At 39.9% G+C, this 15,361-nt stretch overlaps 1 protein-coding gene across 1 annotated transcript in view; it reads left to right on the forward strand.

Annotated features, from left to right (window-relative positions):
- Positions 1-15,361, forward strand: part of JADE2 (jade family PHD finger 2) — a 189,463-nt gene that overhangs the window by 98,248 nt on the left and 75,854 nt on the right. The window contains exon 5 of the mRNA XM_044664689.1: positions 13,664-13,821. Within this exon, the coding sequence (XP_044520624.1) occupies positions 13,664-13,821 (158 nt within the window). The remainder of the gene's footprint in view (positions 1-13,663; positions 13,822-15,361) is intronic.

The raw sequence follows: 15,361 nt of genomic DNA on the forward strand, positions 1-15,361 counted from the left end.
ACTAAGCTCTCCATAGCACCTGCTTCTGTTGCCTTCAAGACTATTGGAACAAATTGTTCTCATCTACCTATAACATCTCCCTAACTCACTTATGCATTGAAGGGGAGATTTAGAAAGGAAAGAGAATGAGTTCTGTTTTGGATATATTGAATTTAAGATGTCAACTGGACAATTCTGAGGTACTTACAAAAAGAAAACCCCCAGAAAAGGAACTGTTGGAGTAGGAATACAGATATAAAAACATGATTTATCACTTGTTTATTTGAGTGTATGTTTTAGCTTTTAAGACTATTATTCACTTATAAAAATGAATAATATGGAAATATGTTTTGTGTGATTATACATGTATAACCCAGATTGAATTACTTGTCAGCTCCAGAAGGGAGGGAAACAATATGGATCATATAACTTTGGAAAATTTATGTGGAAATTTGTTATTAAAATTAAAAAAAAATTTTTTAAAGATGTCTACTGGACATTCAGTTCAAGATTCTGAAAGGCATTTGGAGATGGGAGATTAGAGGTCAGCAGAAATATTGGAGCAGAAAAAGTAGATTCAAGAAACATCAGCATAGAGATTAGTAATTAAATCCATAGTAGCTGATAAGAAGAAGAGAGCCCAGGACAAAATTCTGTGGGACACACATGGTTAGAGGGCATGATCTGGAGAGGATGCAGCAAAGGAGACACTGAGAGAAGTGATCAGATAGAAGGAAAACCAGGAAAGAGTGGTGTCTGAAAGTCTAGAGAGAAGAGAATATCAAGGAGGAGAGAGTGATCAGTAGTGTTAAAGGCTACAGAGAAGTCAAACAGAATGAAGATTGAGAGAAAGCCATTGGATTTGGCGACTGAGAAATAATGTGGGGGGCATATCAGGGGTGGAATAGAGCATCAGGCCTAGAGCCAGAGGTCTTGGGTTCAAATTTGGCTTCTGATAATTCCTAGCTATACCTGAGACATCTACCTGCCCTTGTTCCATATCTTTAACATTTTATTAATGTTCTTTTTGAATACCTATGTCACTCACCAGTGACTCCCCCACCCCCCCAAAAAAGAACAAACAAACTAAAACAACTTAATTTTTAATAAAGAAGCAAAGCAATGGCAGATCATTGGCTATATCTGGAAATGACTACTTTATTCCATAGGTACCAGCCACCTTTGCCGAAAGGCAAGAGCTGTAATTGTGATTTGGATTGTGATAAGGAACTCCCAACTCTTGATACATGGTTATATCAGAAAGACAGACTCTAAACCATAACTGAAGCGTTACATTATATGCATGAAACATTGCTTCATATTTGCCCTTGCACCAAACACATGTGACAGAGTACCCAAAAGTGATAGCCCAGCTGGGGAAGAGGTCAGTTGGGTCTAAGAGTGCCCAGGACTAGAGTCAGGAGCCCTGAGCTGCCCTGTGTTCAGTATTAGATAGTGATCTCTCCTAAAGCCTGCTAAGTGGCTTAATGAATAGAACCCTGGGCTGAGAGTCTGGAAAACCTGAATTCAGATCTGGCCTTAGGCCCTTACTAGGGGATGACCCTATAACAGAAACTCTCCTCTCCAAAGTTACCAGTAATCTCTTAATGGCCAGTCCTAATAGTCTTTTCCCAGTCCTCATCCTTTTTGGCCTGCTTCTCTCCTCTCTAAACTTTCATGACACCACTTTCTCCTGGGTCTCCTACGTCTCCTTCTGTACTGGATCTGCTACAAATACATGGAGAGGGAAATGGCAACCTATTCCAGTAATTTTACCAAGAAAACTCCATAATAATCCATAATAAGCCTATGGGATCACAAAGAGTCAAATATAACTGAATCATAAATCTCTCTTTAACAATTCTAATCTTCCAGGATCCTCTAACTTTGTACATGGAAAGATCTAAACCTTTTAAGAGTAGAGTAAATATGGACACTGTCAGGACTTTGGTGAGGGCTTCAGCACCAGGCATTTCACAAACTTCAACTTCTCTCCTAGCTGAGCCTCAGGGTCCTATAGTCACTAGCAAAGAGAAAAACTTGAGTGTTCTTCATAGTCTTCATAGGTTTGGGGCTGTGTCTTATTTAGGGTTTTCTCCAAATTTTACCCTCTTTGCTTCTTTCCCAGACCATCACTAACTCTACTCTGCTGCCTTCTCCATCTTGACCCATTGGTGAACCAGTTAAACTGTGGATAGTTTAGACCATCCTCTTCTCTCATGTCCTTTGCCCCCATAGCCTGTTGACATTCTGACATTCTTGCCCTGCCAAGCCCCAGCCTTGGCCATCACTCCCATCCACATGCCAAGGAACAAAACCAGAGAAAATCACAAAAGTTTGCTGAACCAGATCCACTACAAATTTTTGTCACATAATTTCAATTTAGCCCTCAATGCAGTGAGACAATTAAACCTTGCTGTTAACTCACTATCCTACTCACCACCGTGGCTTTTCTAAACCTTTTTACTCTTCCTCAGACCTTCCATGGCTACTTCACTCCTTTAGACTGTGAGTGGAGAAACTTGCCTGATATTTCACTGAAGAAATTGAGACCATTCTTTTTTTTTGTTTTTGTTTTTTTGTTTTGTCATTGTTTTATTCCAATAACAAATTTACACGTTTTCCAAAATTACATGATTCATGTTGTCTCCTCTTCCCTCCCCACTCCCAGAATTGCAAGCAATTCAATTAGGTTATACATGTATTATCATTCAAAACATTTCCATATTATCCATTTTTATAAGTGAATAATCTTATAAAATCAAAAGCCCAAAACATATACCCAAATAAACAAGTGATAAATTATATATTTTATCTGTATTTCTACTCCAACAGTTCTTTCTCTAGAGGTGGATAGTATTCTTTTTCATAAATCTTCAGAATTGTTCCAGATCATTGTATTGCTAATAGCAAAATCTATCACATTTTATCATTCCACAATATTGCAGTTACTTTGTAAAATGATCTCCCAGTGCTGCTTATTTCACTCTGCATCAGTTCACATAGATCTTTCCAGCTCTTTCTGAAATCATCCTGTTCGTCATTCCTTATAGCACAATAGTATTGTATCACCATCGTATACCACAATTTTGTTCAGCCATTCCCCAATTGATGGACATCCCTTTAGTTTCCGATTCTTTGCCACCACAAAAAGCACAGCTGTAAATATTTTTGTACAAACAGGTCCTTTCCCATTTTTCATTCTTGGAAGAGCTCATTCTTCTCCCCTCTTCCTCATGTCACATCACTCAAATACCTTCCCCCCATAACTCTTCTATCCATCCCACATGAAGAAGTGACATTTCTTCCTGCCAAGATAACAAGTGATTTTACTACATCCTGTCTTTTCCATCAGGTTGCCCCCTCTTTTATTCCATTTTCATTAATCTTTAATCTCTTCCTGTCTATTGGCTACTTCCCTGCTTCCTAAAAAAAGCCTATTCTCCCCTCTTTCCCTTTGATAACTAAACTTTTAGAGAAAATAATTTACAAGAGGTGTCTCTATAATTCTGAGGGACTTAAGATAAAGAATGCTCTCCATTTCAAAAGAAAGAACAGATTGCAGATGAAAACATGATTTTTCAATTCTTTATTTAGGTTTATGTTTTGGGGGTTTGGTTTGGGGTTTTTTGATCTCCAGTCTTACATCTCTGGCTTGGATGTCTCAGAGATATCTTAAAACTCATTGTGTCCAGAATTGGACTCATGAGCTTTCCCTCATCTGAAACCCTCTCTTCTTCCTACTTTTCTCATTATTATTGAGGGTGTCACTATCCTTTTACTTACCCAGGCTGACACCAGATGCCATCTTTAATTCGTCACCTTAGGTATCCAGTCAATTGTTAAATCGTGACCATTATTGTTCCCTTCTCTCCTTTGGCACTACTACCGTCCTATGCAGGCCCTCATTACCTCATGAATATACTATTGCAATAGCCTTTTGGGTGATCTCCCTGCTTCTCATCTCTCCCAAATCCTCCTGTCCATCCCCCCTCTCCATTATCAAATTAATCTTCCTAAATCTCAGGTCTCACCAGGTTACAAATAATCCCACTCAATCAAATCTAACGCTTCCTCATTACCTCCGAGATCAAATATAAAATTCTCTGTTTGATTTTTAAAGCCCTTCAAAACTTGGACCCTACCTACTTTTTCAGTTTTCTTATACCTTCTTCCCCTTTGCATTATACAATTCTTACCTCCTCTTCCTCCCATAATACACTTTCATCACCCTATTCTCTGCATTTTCTCTGGCCGTTTCCCATATTTGGAATGTCCTCACTCCTTGTCTCCTCCTTTTGGCTTCCCCAGCTTCCGTGGAGTCTCAGCTAAACTCCCATCTCTGCAAGAATCCTTTGCTGAATCCATTTAAAAACATGTGCCTTCCCTCTGTTGGTTATCTTCAGTTTACCCCAATTTATCTGTCTTGTTTATCTAGTTATATACAGTTTATATGTCTCATTTGCATAGGTTTTTTTGTTGTTTTTCTTTTTTGTTTTTGCATATTATTTCTTCCATTAGAGCTCTGTAAGGGCAAAGAGGCTAGAGTTTGTTTTTTTGTTTGGGATTTCTTTTTTTTCTTTGTATCTCCAGTGATTAAACATTATGCCTGGTGCATGGTAGGCACTTAAGAAATGGGTTTTTTTCAAGCCTTTACTTTCTGCCTTAGAATCAAAACCAAATATCACTTCCAAGGCAGAAGGCTGTTAAGGATTAGGCAAACAGGTTAAGTGACCAGAGTCACTTGGCTAGGAAGTATCTGAGATCATTTGAACCCAGGACCTCCTAGCTCCAGGCCTGGTTCTCTATCCACTGAGCCACCTGGTTGCCCCAATACTATAAATTTGTTTTTTTGAAACTGACAACTCTTAAGGCACATACATATATACAGATATGTATATATAGGCTTTGAACTCAATTTGTCTGTAGTTAGGCAAGAGTTTCTTCTCATGAAACAAAACTGAGACCTATAATTCTGGGCTGGTGGAGGCTCTAAGAATCATATCCAGGATTTCTTAATTTCTGCCAAGATTTCTTTCTTTCTTTTTTTTGGGGGGGGGGGCAGGGAACATCTCATTGACAGATCAGAGCTTAAATAACGATATAGACACATATATAAAAAAGACTGCTGCCCTGAGGGGCAGGGGGAACTCCTTCCTGCAAGGGGGTTAGCCAGGGCAGGAGGACTCAGGACCACCCTCATCTTCTTAAAGGACCCCCTGCAAATGTCCCAATGCCCCCAGTTCTAATATAGTGGTCAAGGCAACTAGTCACCCAGGGGAGCAAGAGAGTGCCAAGATTTCTTAACCTGTAATCTGTGGACTTGTTTGCTTGTGTTTTTTCCTCAATATTTCGTTAAATATATTTCAGTATAGCAGGTTTTACTTGTAATCCTATGTATTTTATTTTATACATTTAAAAGCGTGATTTTGAGGAGTTCATAGACTTTAACAGACTGACAAAAAGGTTAAGAACCACTATAATGCCTATTCCGCATAGTAATGACCCTAATGTTAGACCTGTGGAAATGAGGTGGAGCCATGTAAATGTAGCAGAATATTACAGAGCTGCAAGGAATGAGGAATCCAAGGAATTCAGAAAAGAATAGGAAGACTTAAGGATGAAGGCAGAGTGAAGTAAATAGAACCAGGGAAAGAGTATACACAAAGATTGCTATAATGTAATCAGAAAGAACAGCAGCAACCAAAAAAGAAAGAAGCCTGCATGTTTCTACTGTCTGAGTTTGGCCTCAGAAGAGTTGAAAAAATGCCCCTTAGTCCCTTCATTGCAGAGTTGGCAGACCATGAATGTAAAATACTGCATATACAGTCAAGCAGGGACATGTGTATTGGTCTAGATTACTTTTTTTTTCTCTTTTAATCTGTGCTATAACTGATGACTCAGTGGAGAGGGGAAGGAGGGAAAATATTTACAAATTAAGGTGATATAAAATTAAAAGGTGTCAAAAAATAAGATTAAAAAGAAAAAAATAGAATGGGAAAGAACAGATACTAGTCCAGTTCCACTGAGCAGTGTTGCTTTAGGGACGCTACAGGAACCTCATTCGCCTCACCCATCCTACTCTTAGTTTAGTTTAGTTTAGTTTAGTTTAGTTTAGTTTAGTTTAGTTTAGTTTAGTTTAGTTTAGTTTAACCAGTGTTTATTAGGAACCTTGGCCAGGCACTAGAAGTACACATAAAAGAAATGACACTCTCTCTCTCTCTTTTTTTTTTTTTTAAACCCTTGTACTTCGGTGTATTGTCTCATAGGTGGAAGATTGGTAAGGGTGGGCAATGGGGGTCAAGTGACTTGCCCAGGGTCACACAGCTGGGAAGTGACTGAGGCCGGGTTTGAACCTAGGACCTCCTGTCTCTAGGCCTGACTCTCACTCCACTGAGCTACCCAGCTGCCCCATGACACTCTCTTTTTTTTTTTTTAAATTTTTATTTTTTAACATTTATTAATATTCATTTTTAACATGGTTACATGATTCATGCTCCACCTTTCCCCTTCAGCCCCCCCTCCAGCCCCCCCCCCCATGGCCGATGTGCATTTCCACTAATTTCCCATGACACTCTCTTTTAAGGAGCCATGGACCATTCTCTCTACAGTTTGGCTTAGACCCATACAAATAAGCAAAATTCAGGTTATAATGCGATAGAGTAAAAGGGGAAGTAAGAAGATCAAAGAGATGGCCAGACAATATGTCCTAGGAAAAAATTGAGGAGGGAGGAATCATTTTCATCTGGGGGATGGAGCATATAAGGGAGGAAGGAACAAGGTTTTAGTAGCCAGAAATGAGGAGACCATGTATATTCACAGAATTGAGGTAGGGGACCAAGTTGGTGCCTGACCCAGGCACTCTGTTAGTTTAGAATTGATAGTAAGACAAAATGGGGCATTCATAAGGAAGTTGTTTTTTTAAAACATATTTCTAATAATTTAATATATCTGAAATGGGTCAAATTTGTGAGAATTTGTAGTCAGTTTTATTCAATATTCCTAAATAGATAACTCTACATTTCCCCCTATATACTTAGTTTACTGTACATTGCAAATTGAGTGTATAGTTACTATGAAATTCCTTGCAAAAAAAATCAGTATTTTAGATCAAAGTGAGCTCTTTGTTAATAAAAGGAGGTTTCCCTTGTCCTCTCTTAGCAAGGGTATACAACAAATAACCTTAGTAATCACAAATAACAATACTAGTTATTTCCCTACTATTTTTTCCCGTCAGTAGGGCAACTTGTGTTGACATTATGGTCTTCATGCATCCTCCTAGATAGAGGGACCAGAAGTTCACTTTGGCAGGATCTTGTATCCCCAGATGATACTAGCGGCCGGCTTCCCTGAATTTTAGGGGATCAAAATGATTCTCTTTATGAATATCTCATTTTTATCCTCACCATATTCCTAGAAGGCCAGTGCTATTATTATCCCAGTTTGCATATGAAAAAACTAAGGCAGACAGAGTTTAAGTGCCTTGCCCAGGGTCACACAGCTAAAATCTCAGGCAAGATTTGAACTCTCATGTCTTATAGACTCAAGGTCCAGGGTTCTTTACTTAGCTTTGTAGGTATAAGGGAATTAGATTTTTTTTTTCTGGTTGGCTCTGGAGAGCAAAACCACCTGTGATGTCCACCTATCACCCAACTCTCCTCTCTGGCTCCAAGAAGCTACAGCATTGGCAGGGGCCATGCTTCAGTAAAGCTGTCTCTGCAGACAGACTAAACCAGGTTGAGGGTAGCTTTAAACCTGTTGGTGATCTAGGGAAATGTGTCTCCCAAGGTAGAATAGGCAGAAGAAAGCAGGCTCTGTGGAGCATTTAGTGCTTGGTGTCAGACGTCAGAGACACCAAGGTCCTTCACACTGTATCCCATCACCAATCATCCTGACTTTTGTCCTGCCACTGCACTTCTGTGGCTGTTGGAGAGAGTGGGTAAGGCTGACAGTTTTGTAGTACTCTGTCTCACTAAAATCCTCTTCATGAGCAATCCAGTCATCACTCATTGTGTGTCATTGGTCTTTAAAAAAAAAAATGAGAGGTGGCTTGATGGCTCAGTAGATTGAGAGCCAAGCCTGGAGATGGGAGGTCCTGAGTTCAAATGTGGCCTCAGATACTTGACCCTGGGCACATCACTTAATCCCCTTAGTCTAGCCCTTACTGCTCTTCTGCCTTAGAACCAATATATAGTATTGATTCTGAGATGGAAGGTAGAGATTTTTTTAAAAGATGATAAATGATAACAAGAAGAACAAGAATTTTGTGGGACAGCTGAGTGGCTCAGTGGATTGAGATCCAGGCCTAGAGACAGGGGTCCTAGGTTCAAATCTGGCCTCAGACACTTCCTCGTTGTATGATCCTGGGCAAGTCACTTAACCCCCATTGCCTAGCCCTTACCACTCTTCTGTCTTGGAACCAATACACAGTATTGATTCTAAGAAGGTAAGGGTTAAAAAAAATAAAAATGAATAAAAAAAGAACAAGAGTTTTTTTTAAAAAGAGGCAGGATTTAGGCATGACAGTTACAAAAACATCTTTAGCTATCTGTGATGCGTAAGGCAAGTGGGCTATCTTGGGTGGTAGAAGGCTCCCTGTTACCACAGGCATTGAAGCAAAGGCTGCATGACCATTTTCTGGCTATGTAAGAAAGGGGATTTCTTCTTTTTAAAAATAATTTTTTTATTTTAAATATTTTCCCCTAGTTACCTATTTCATGTTCTTTCCTTCTCCCCCTATTCCCCCTAACTAACCCCCCTTAGTTGATGCACAATTCCACTGGGTTTTATGTGTATCATTGATCAAGACCTAATTCCATATTATTGATAGTTGGACTAGAGTTATCGTTTAGTGTCTACATCCCCAGTCATATCCCCATCAGCCCATGTGTTCAAGCAGTTGTTTTTCTTCTGTTTCTCCTACCACAGTTCTTCCTCTGAATGTGGCTAGTTTTCTTTCTCATAAGTCCCTCAGCCTTGCTCTGGATCCTTGCATTGCTGCTAGTACAGAAGTCCATTATGTTTGATTGTACCACAGTATATCAGTCTCTGTACAATGTTCTTCTGGCTCTGCTCCTTTCACTCTGCATCAATTTCTGGAAGTCATTCCAGTTCACATGGAATTCCTCCAGTTCATTATTCCTTTGAGCACAATAGTATTCCATCACCAGCATATACCACAATTTGTTTAGCCATTCCCCAATCGAAGGGCATCCCCTCATTTTCCAATTTTTTGCCACCACAAAGAGCGCAGCTATAAATATTTTTGTACACGTCTTTTTTCCTTATTATCTCTTTGAGGTATAAACCAAGCAATGCTATAGCTGGATCAAAAGGCAGATAGTCTTTTAAAGCCCTTTGAGCATAGTTTCAAATTGCCATCTAGAAAGGTTGGATCAGTTCACAACTCTATCTGCAATGCATTAATATCCCAATTTTGCCACATCCCCTCCAGCATTCATTACTCTCCCCTGCTGTCATTAGGAAAGGGGATTTCTGTTCCCAGTACAGGTGAACTATCTGGCCTCTGAGGTCCCTTCTGATTCAGACAGAGTCTGTGAACCCTAAACTTTTTGACTAGAGTTGTGATTTTGGCTCCTTTAAGAAAATTACTCATGCAGGAATTTAAAAGCAGGGAGAAGTTGTGTCCTAAGGGGCTGACAGTAGTAATGGCAACGGGACAGATGTTATAAAGATCATATTCACTAGAGAAGCTAGGTGGCACATGGCATAGAGTTCTAGACCTAGAGTTAGGAGGACCTGGGTTCAAATCTTCCTGGACAAGTCATTTAACATCAATTGCCTAGCCCTTGATGGTCTTCTGTCTTAGAATTGATACTAAATCAGAAGGGAAGGGACTTTAACTGTTAGAAATACTTTTAAGTTCATCAAGAGAGCATGTATTAATAATTCCTGGGTCATAGAACTGTATGGGAATAAAGAGGAGACCACATCCAGTTTGGAAAGGCCAATCCCTGAAACAGCCGCCTTCATGCATCTCTTCTTTTCCCTTCCTTTACCAATGGTATAGGGAAGCCCTGTACTGCTTAATGCCCATCTCCAAATACAGAGACCACTGACATGGAGCTAAACAAGCTCAGGCTCTTAGAGATGTGCCAGTAACATAATAATTGAGCTGTGTTTCTGAGCCCTGTCTATTGTTGTCAGTAATAATAGTGACTCTCATCTCAGTAGCTTAGAAACCACTTAGCTAACAAAAAGGCTATAAAGTTGACATTGCAAGCTTTATTATCCCAGTTTACTCATCTATAAAATGAACTCTCTAGTCCTTGAGTGCCTTTTTTCTGGCTCTAAGTCTAAGACCCTGTGACACATGAGAAAAGAGTCTTCCAAGTGATTTACCAATAGTCTCACACCAGAGGCAGTGAAGCCTAGTAGAAAGAGACCTGGATTATTTAGAGTCAAAAGATATGGGTTCAAATCCCAGCTCTGCTGATTATTACCTGCTATCTGATCTCAGGTTAGTCACTAACCTTTTTGGGCCTCAGTTACCTCATCTATAAAGGCAGGATTTAAACAAGGTGATCACTGAGGTGCCTTTCATCTTGAAATCTGATTATATATATATAAAAAAAGAGTGTCAGAGCCAGGACTTTCAATACCAGATCTCCAGACTTTTACATTTTACTCCTCCTCCTCTTACACCAGCCAACAACCACATTTCTGCTATTCCTTGCTCCCTGTCTACTTCCTTTCTGCCTTCTCAAGCTATCTACCCTTCATTCCTGGCCCCCCTGAAGCTCACTGCTTGGGAGTCTTTCCTAACCACTTCTGGGCATCAGAGAAGCCACATTCTGGGTCTCACTGGTTCTTCGCCTCCTTTCCTAGGGTAGCATTGGAGTCTGAAACTGGTTCCAGCTAGAGCAACAGACACTAAGTCTGCAGAGCTGGACTCTTACAGCCCAGGTCTTTGCCCCTAAATCTCCTTGGAGGTGTGGGGATGCCTCCCTTCTGTACCCTGAGTCAGACTTTGCTCAAGCTCTTTTCCTTCTCCTTCAGTTCCTGAGCAGATGACTGGCTCTGTGTCTCCCTTGCCCAGGGATACAAGAGCCCCATGTTGAAGTTTTCTATTGTGCAGCTATTCCTCAGGCTTACCTATCACAAAAATAAATAATGTTATCCATTTAATAAATTAAATAATAACTGTATTTATATTATTATATATTATAATATCTATAATATGTATGTATTATATTTACCTACAAATATAATATCCATATAATTAAATAATAATAATTAACACAAACAACTAAATAAATAAATAAAAGTATATCGATTAAAGAGCCCTGCTCCTGACCACTGGGGAGGCATAAAGTTTAGGTAAGACATTATACCTGCCTTCATTCAGCCCACATTATATTTGAAGGAAAAGACACATCACACTCTTAATTGTAGGGCAGATGTCTGTGTCTGGGTGGCAGACCTGAGGCCTAGATATCATTCAAACTTGGAGACCTTATTTGGATATTGATGTATGCCATTTAAAAATGGGTATAATAATTTCTCACCTTTCAATGTCACTTTTTATACTCTTATGTGCACAGATACTCAGGCCTGGTAATCCTTGGACCAGAGTTGAGCCCATGAGTTTGTATCTTCTACTAGGTTTGTACCCAAAGAAAAATGTGTTCTCTAAAGATGGCAAATTACTCTTCTCCTCCACACCCCCGTCCCCCAACATCTTCCACTTGAATGTAGAACAGACTGTTCGAGCTTCATCTCAGGGGCTTGGCATAGTTTGGTTTAATAAAAACAATATATAAAAAAATAAATAAAATAATAAAACCTTGAACACTAGGTTTCTAGAATCAGTTTCTATCACAGTTAACGAAACCTTCCTTCTTACTAATATGGCATAAATCCAAGGCCCTTCCAGATACTACTACTCTGGACATTCTATACCTCATCACTAATAGCCATTCAACTCTTCCCCTGTCTTTACAGTCAGATTTACCACTGAGCACAGAACTGGGCACATGGTGTGGTAAGGACACAGTTTGGATTTATCAATCGAGTTTGTCGGTCTGTCCCATTTGTCTCATATATCACCTTTCAGCTTCTTGCAGTGGGGAATCACTTCTAGTTTGTGGGGTGATTATTGATAATAAAAGTTCATAGGCAGCATGAGTTTGTGTTTACAGATCTTGCTGTGAAATCAGAAAAACCTGGATCCAACTTTCCCCTTTGAAACCAAGGACTTGATGTGATCCAGCACAAGTCCCTTAACCCTAGTGCCCCATCTCCTACCCTCAATATAAGAACTGAACAGAGCCCCATCCACATCAATAACTCTCTTAGGATTAGATGCTAAAAAATAATTACTTTACCTACATTAGTAAATGAGTTAACTCACTTGGAACCTCCCTGCTTATGCCAATGAAGTCACATAGACCCAAAAAATAAATCAGTGAAAGAACCACTAAAAATACCAGTGGTTAATAGTTGACATTTCAATACCACTTAAATGTTTGGAAAGTGTTTTACATACTTTATTTGCTTCTTATAACTTACACAAGCCAATACATGTCCAAGATGTGACTCTGGCAACTGAGGTACAAATCAGGGAAAGGACATTTGATTAATGTTAGAACAGGAACAAAAACTTAGATTCTTGGCTTTATAATCACAGAATCACAGAATTTGGAGGTTGGGAGGGGTCTTCGTGACCCATACCTAACCAACCTTTGTAGTTCAACTCATGAGTGGTTATCCAACCTCTGCTCGTAGCCCTGGAGGATAATGGGGTGGGGGACTCATTGGAGGAGGGAAATCCACTGCCTCCCCCCTCCAAGGCAACCCATTCCTCCTTGGACAATTTTAATCCATAATAAAAGTATAAAAGCTTTTCGCATATGTTTCTGACCCCTACCCCCCTTCAAATTGAGCCTGATTTTGGCTTTTTGCAACTTCGACTCAATTGCTCATGGTTTGGGGTCAAAACTGTCAAATCTTTCTCCCACTGCTCAAAAATAGTTAACTTGTCATTCCCCCTCCCCGCAATATTCTCTTCTCCATGTTGAAAACAGCCAGTTCTTTTAACAAATCCTCATATGGCATGAAGCCAAGACCCTTCCAGACACCTGCTGCTCCACTCTGGACATTCTGTACCTCATCAATAACTTTTTTTCTTGAACTTAAGAGTTTCATAATCAAAAGAAATACCAAAGCAGACTGATACCTGCAGATTGGAACTCATAGATTCACCACTGAATGAATCTTTGAGTGACCTTAGATAAGTCATTTGGCTATTGATGTATGCCATTCAAAAGAAAAATGGGCATTTGTATCCCCCAGGTCATATGGTATATGTCAGAGGCTGGACTTGAACCCACATCTTCCTATCACTTGTGCCCACACTGCTTTGTTGTTGTCAGGTCTTCTTGATTCTGACTTGACTTCCTGAACTGAGTATAATATTATACTACATATTTGGTCCAGACAAGACAGAGGATAGTGGAACCTTCACCTCCTTATTCCCGGAAAGTCTGGCTCTCACGATGCAGCCCAAGATCAAACCTGCTTTTTTGGCTGCCATATCACAGATTGCCTCATGAGTCGTCCCACATTTCTTTTCTCCGGCTTTTCCCGATGTTACAGTCCTCGTTTGCTTTCGTGCCTCCCCAGACGGATTCTCACCTCTTTTGTCCTCCGTCTTCCTTCCTAGGGTCCTCCCTCTGCTGGAGCACACCCCCGGCCAGATCTCCCCGGGCAGCCTGTCTGGCTCCGAGCTCAGTGAGGTCGCCAGACCCTATTCCCGCTATGACCTGGACGAGATCGATGCTTACTGGCTGGAGCTTGTCAACTCGGAGCTGAAGGAGATGGGTATGTGTGCTGCCTGCCTAGCGAAGGGCACGGGCAGTGAGGGATGGCAGGATTAGGACTCGCACTCGCCCCTTACAGCACAAGAAAGGAGGATGTGGCTGTGGAGAGGGAGATCACAAGGGACTGGAGTGGAAAGGAAGGGCTTTTTGGTCAAGGTAAGGCTTGTCCTGGGCTTTCAAGGAGAGTCAGAAACTTAGAGAGGCAGAAGAAAGGATTGGGGCCTGGAGGGGGGCCTTTCAGTTAAGCAGAAACATCTGGAGCAAAAAGGCAAATGTGACGCTGGGATGTTTGGAGAGCAGGAAGAAGATCAGACTACCCCAGTACTTGTTTGAGAGGGAGATTTTAGTATAATATTATTATAATCTTTGATCGTTAGATCTGCTCAAGCCTAGAATGGGATGGCTACAATTGAGTTGCATGGCTGGATCAGTTTGTTGGAAATGACATAAATAGAACCCATAATGTAGGTAGAGGATGGACTAGATTACTCTTGAGTTCACTTACAACTCAACTTCCAGGAATTTAGTATTTTATGAAATCTATTATACCTCAAGCCCTGTAATCTCCTTGAGAGCAAGGGATTTATTGCTTGCTTATATTTGTATTCTTATTGGGTATTTATGTACAGAAATTTCCTTCCTGCTGATATTTTCTTTCTTTTTTATGTCATTGTAAAATATTATTGTCCCTCTTCCCCATTCGAGAGAGCTATCCTTTGTAACAGAGCAAAAAATGACAGTTGTAAAGAAAAAAAGTAAAGAAAATAGTAAAGAAAAAGAAAATTCAGAAAAATTAATATATACTAGTAATATATTATGTGCACATAATGTATTTATATGTTTGTTATATATTTATAATTATACATTTATATTATATACACATACAAACTCCATTATCCATTATATATAATCCATTATACATATGATATATATATCCATTATAGATAATATCTTACACACACACACACACACACACACACACACCCAACTCACTCTGACCATACAAACAGTGTTCTCCATCCACAGACCTCCCTCCTCCATGAAGGGAGGGAGGTGCATTTTCTCCTCTCTTTTATAGAGTATTCATTGTGGCAAAGGAGGGTTTGCCCTTTCCGTTTATACTATAGTCATTGTTTTTATCCCTCCCTGGTTCTGCTCACTTTACTTCTCATCTATTATTGGTAGTCTTCCCGTGCTTCTGTTTATTCTTCATATTCATTTTCATATGGCACAGTGATTTTCCATTACATTTTGTCCCTCCATTTGTTTAGCTATTCCCTGATGGATGGATACCTACTTTGTTTCTAGTTCTTTGTTCAGCTGATTTTTTTTTTTTTTCAATAGAGTCCAGTTTGGACTTGGGCAGAGGGAAAGGCAATCTAGTAGAGGCTGTAGCTAGGACATGGAGGTTCTGGTCTGGCTTTGCTGCTGGTGGGTTATATGACCTTGTACCCATCTATAAGATGGAGGTGTTTAGGATACATTACCTTCAGGGGCATAGATTTTAAAGAAAATGATCCCCTTCTTACCATTTGTCATAA

Source organism: Gracilinanus agilis, chromosome 2 (genome assembly GCF_016433145.1).
Source record: "Gracilinanus agilis isolate LMUSP501 chromosome 2, AgileGrace, whole genome shotgun sequence".
NCBI lineage: Eukaryota > Metazoa > Chordata > Mammalia > Didelphimorphia > Didelphidae > Gracilinanus > Gracilinanus agilis.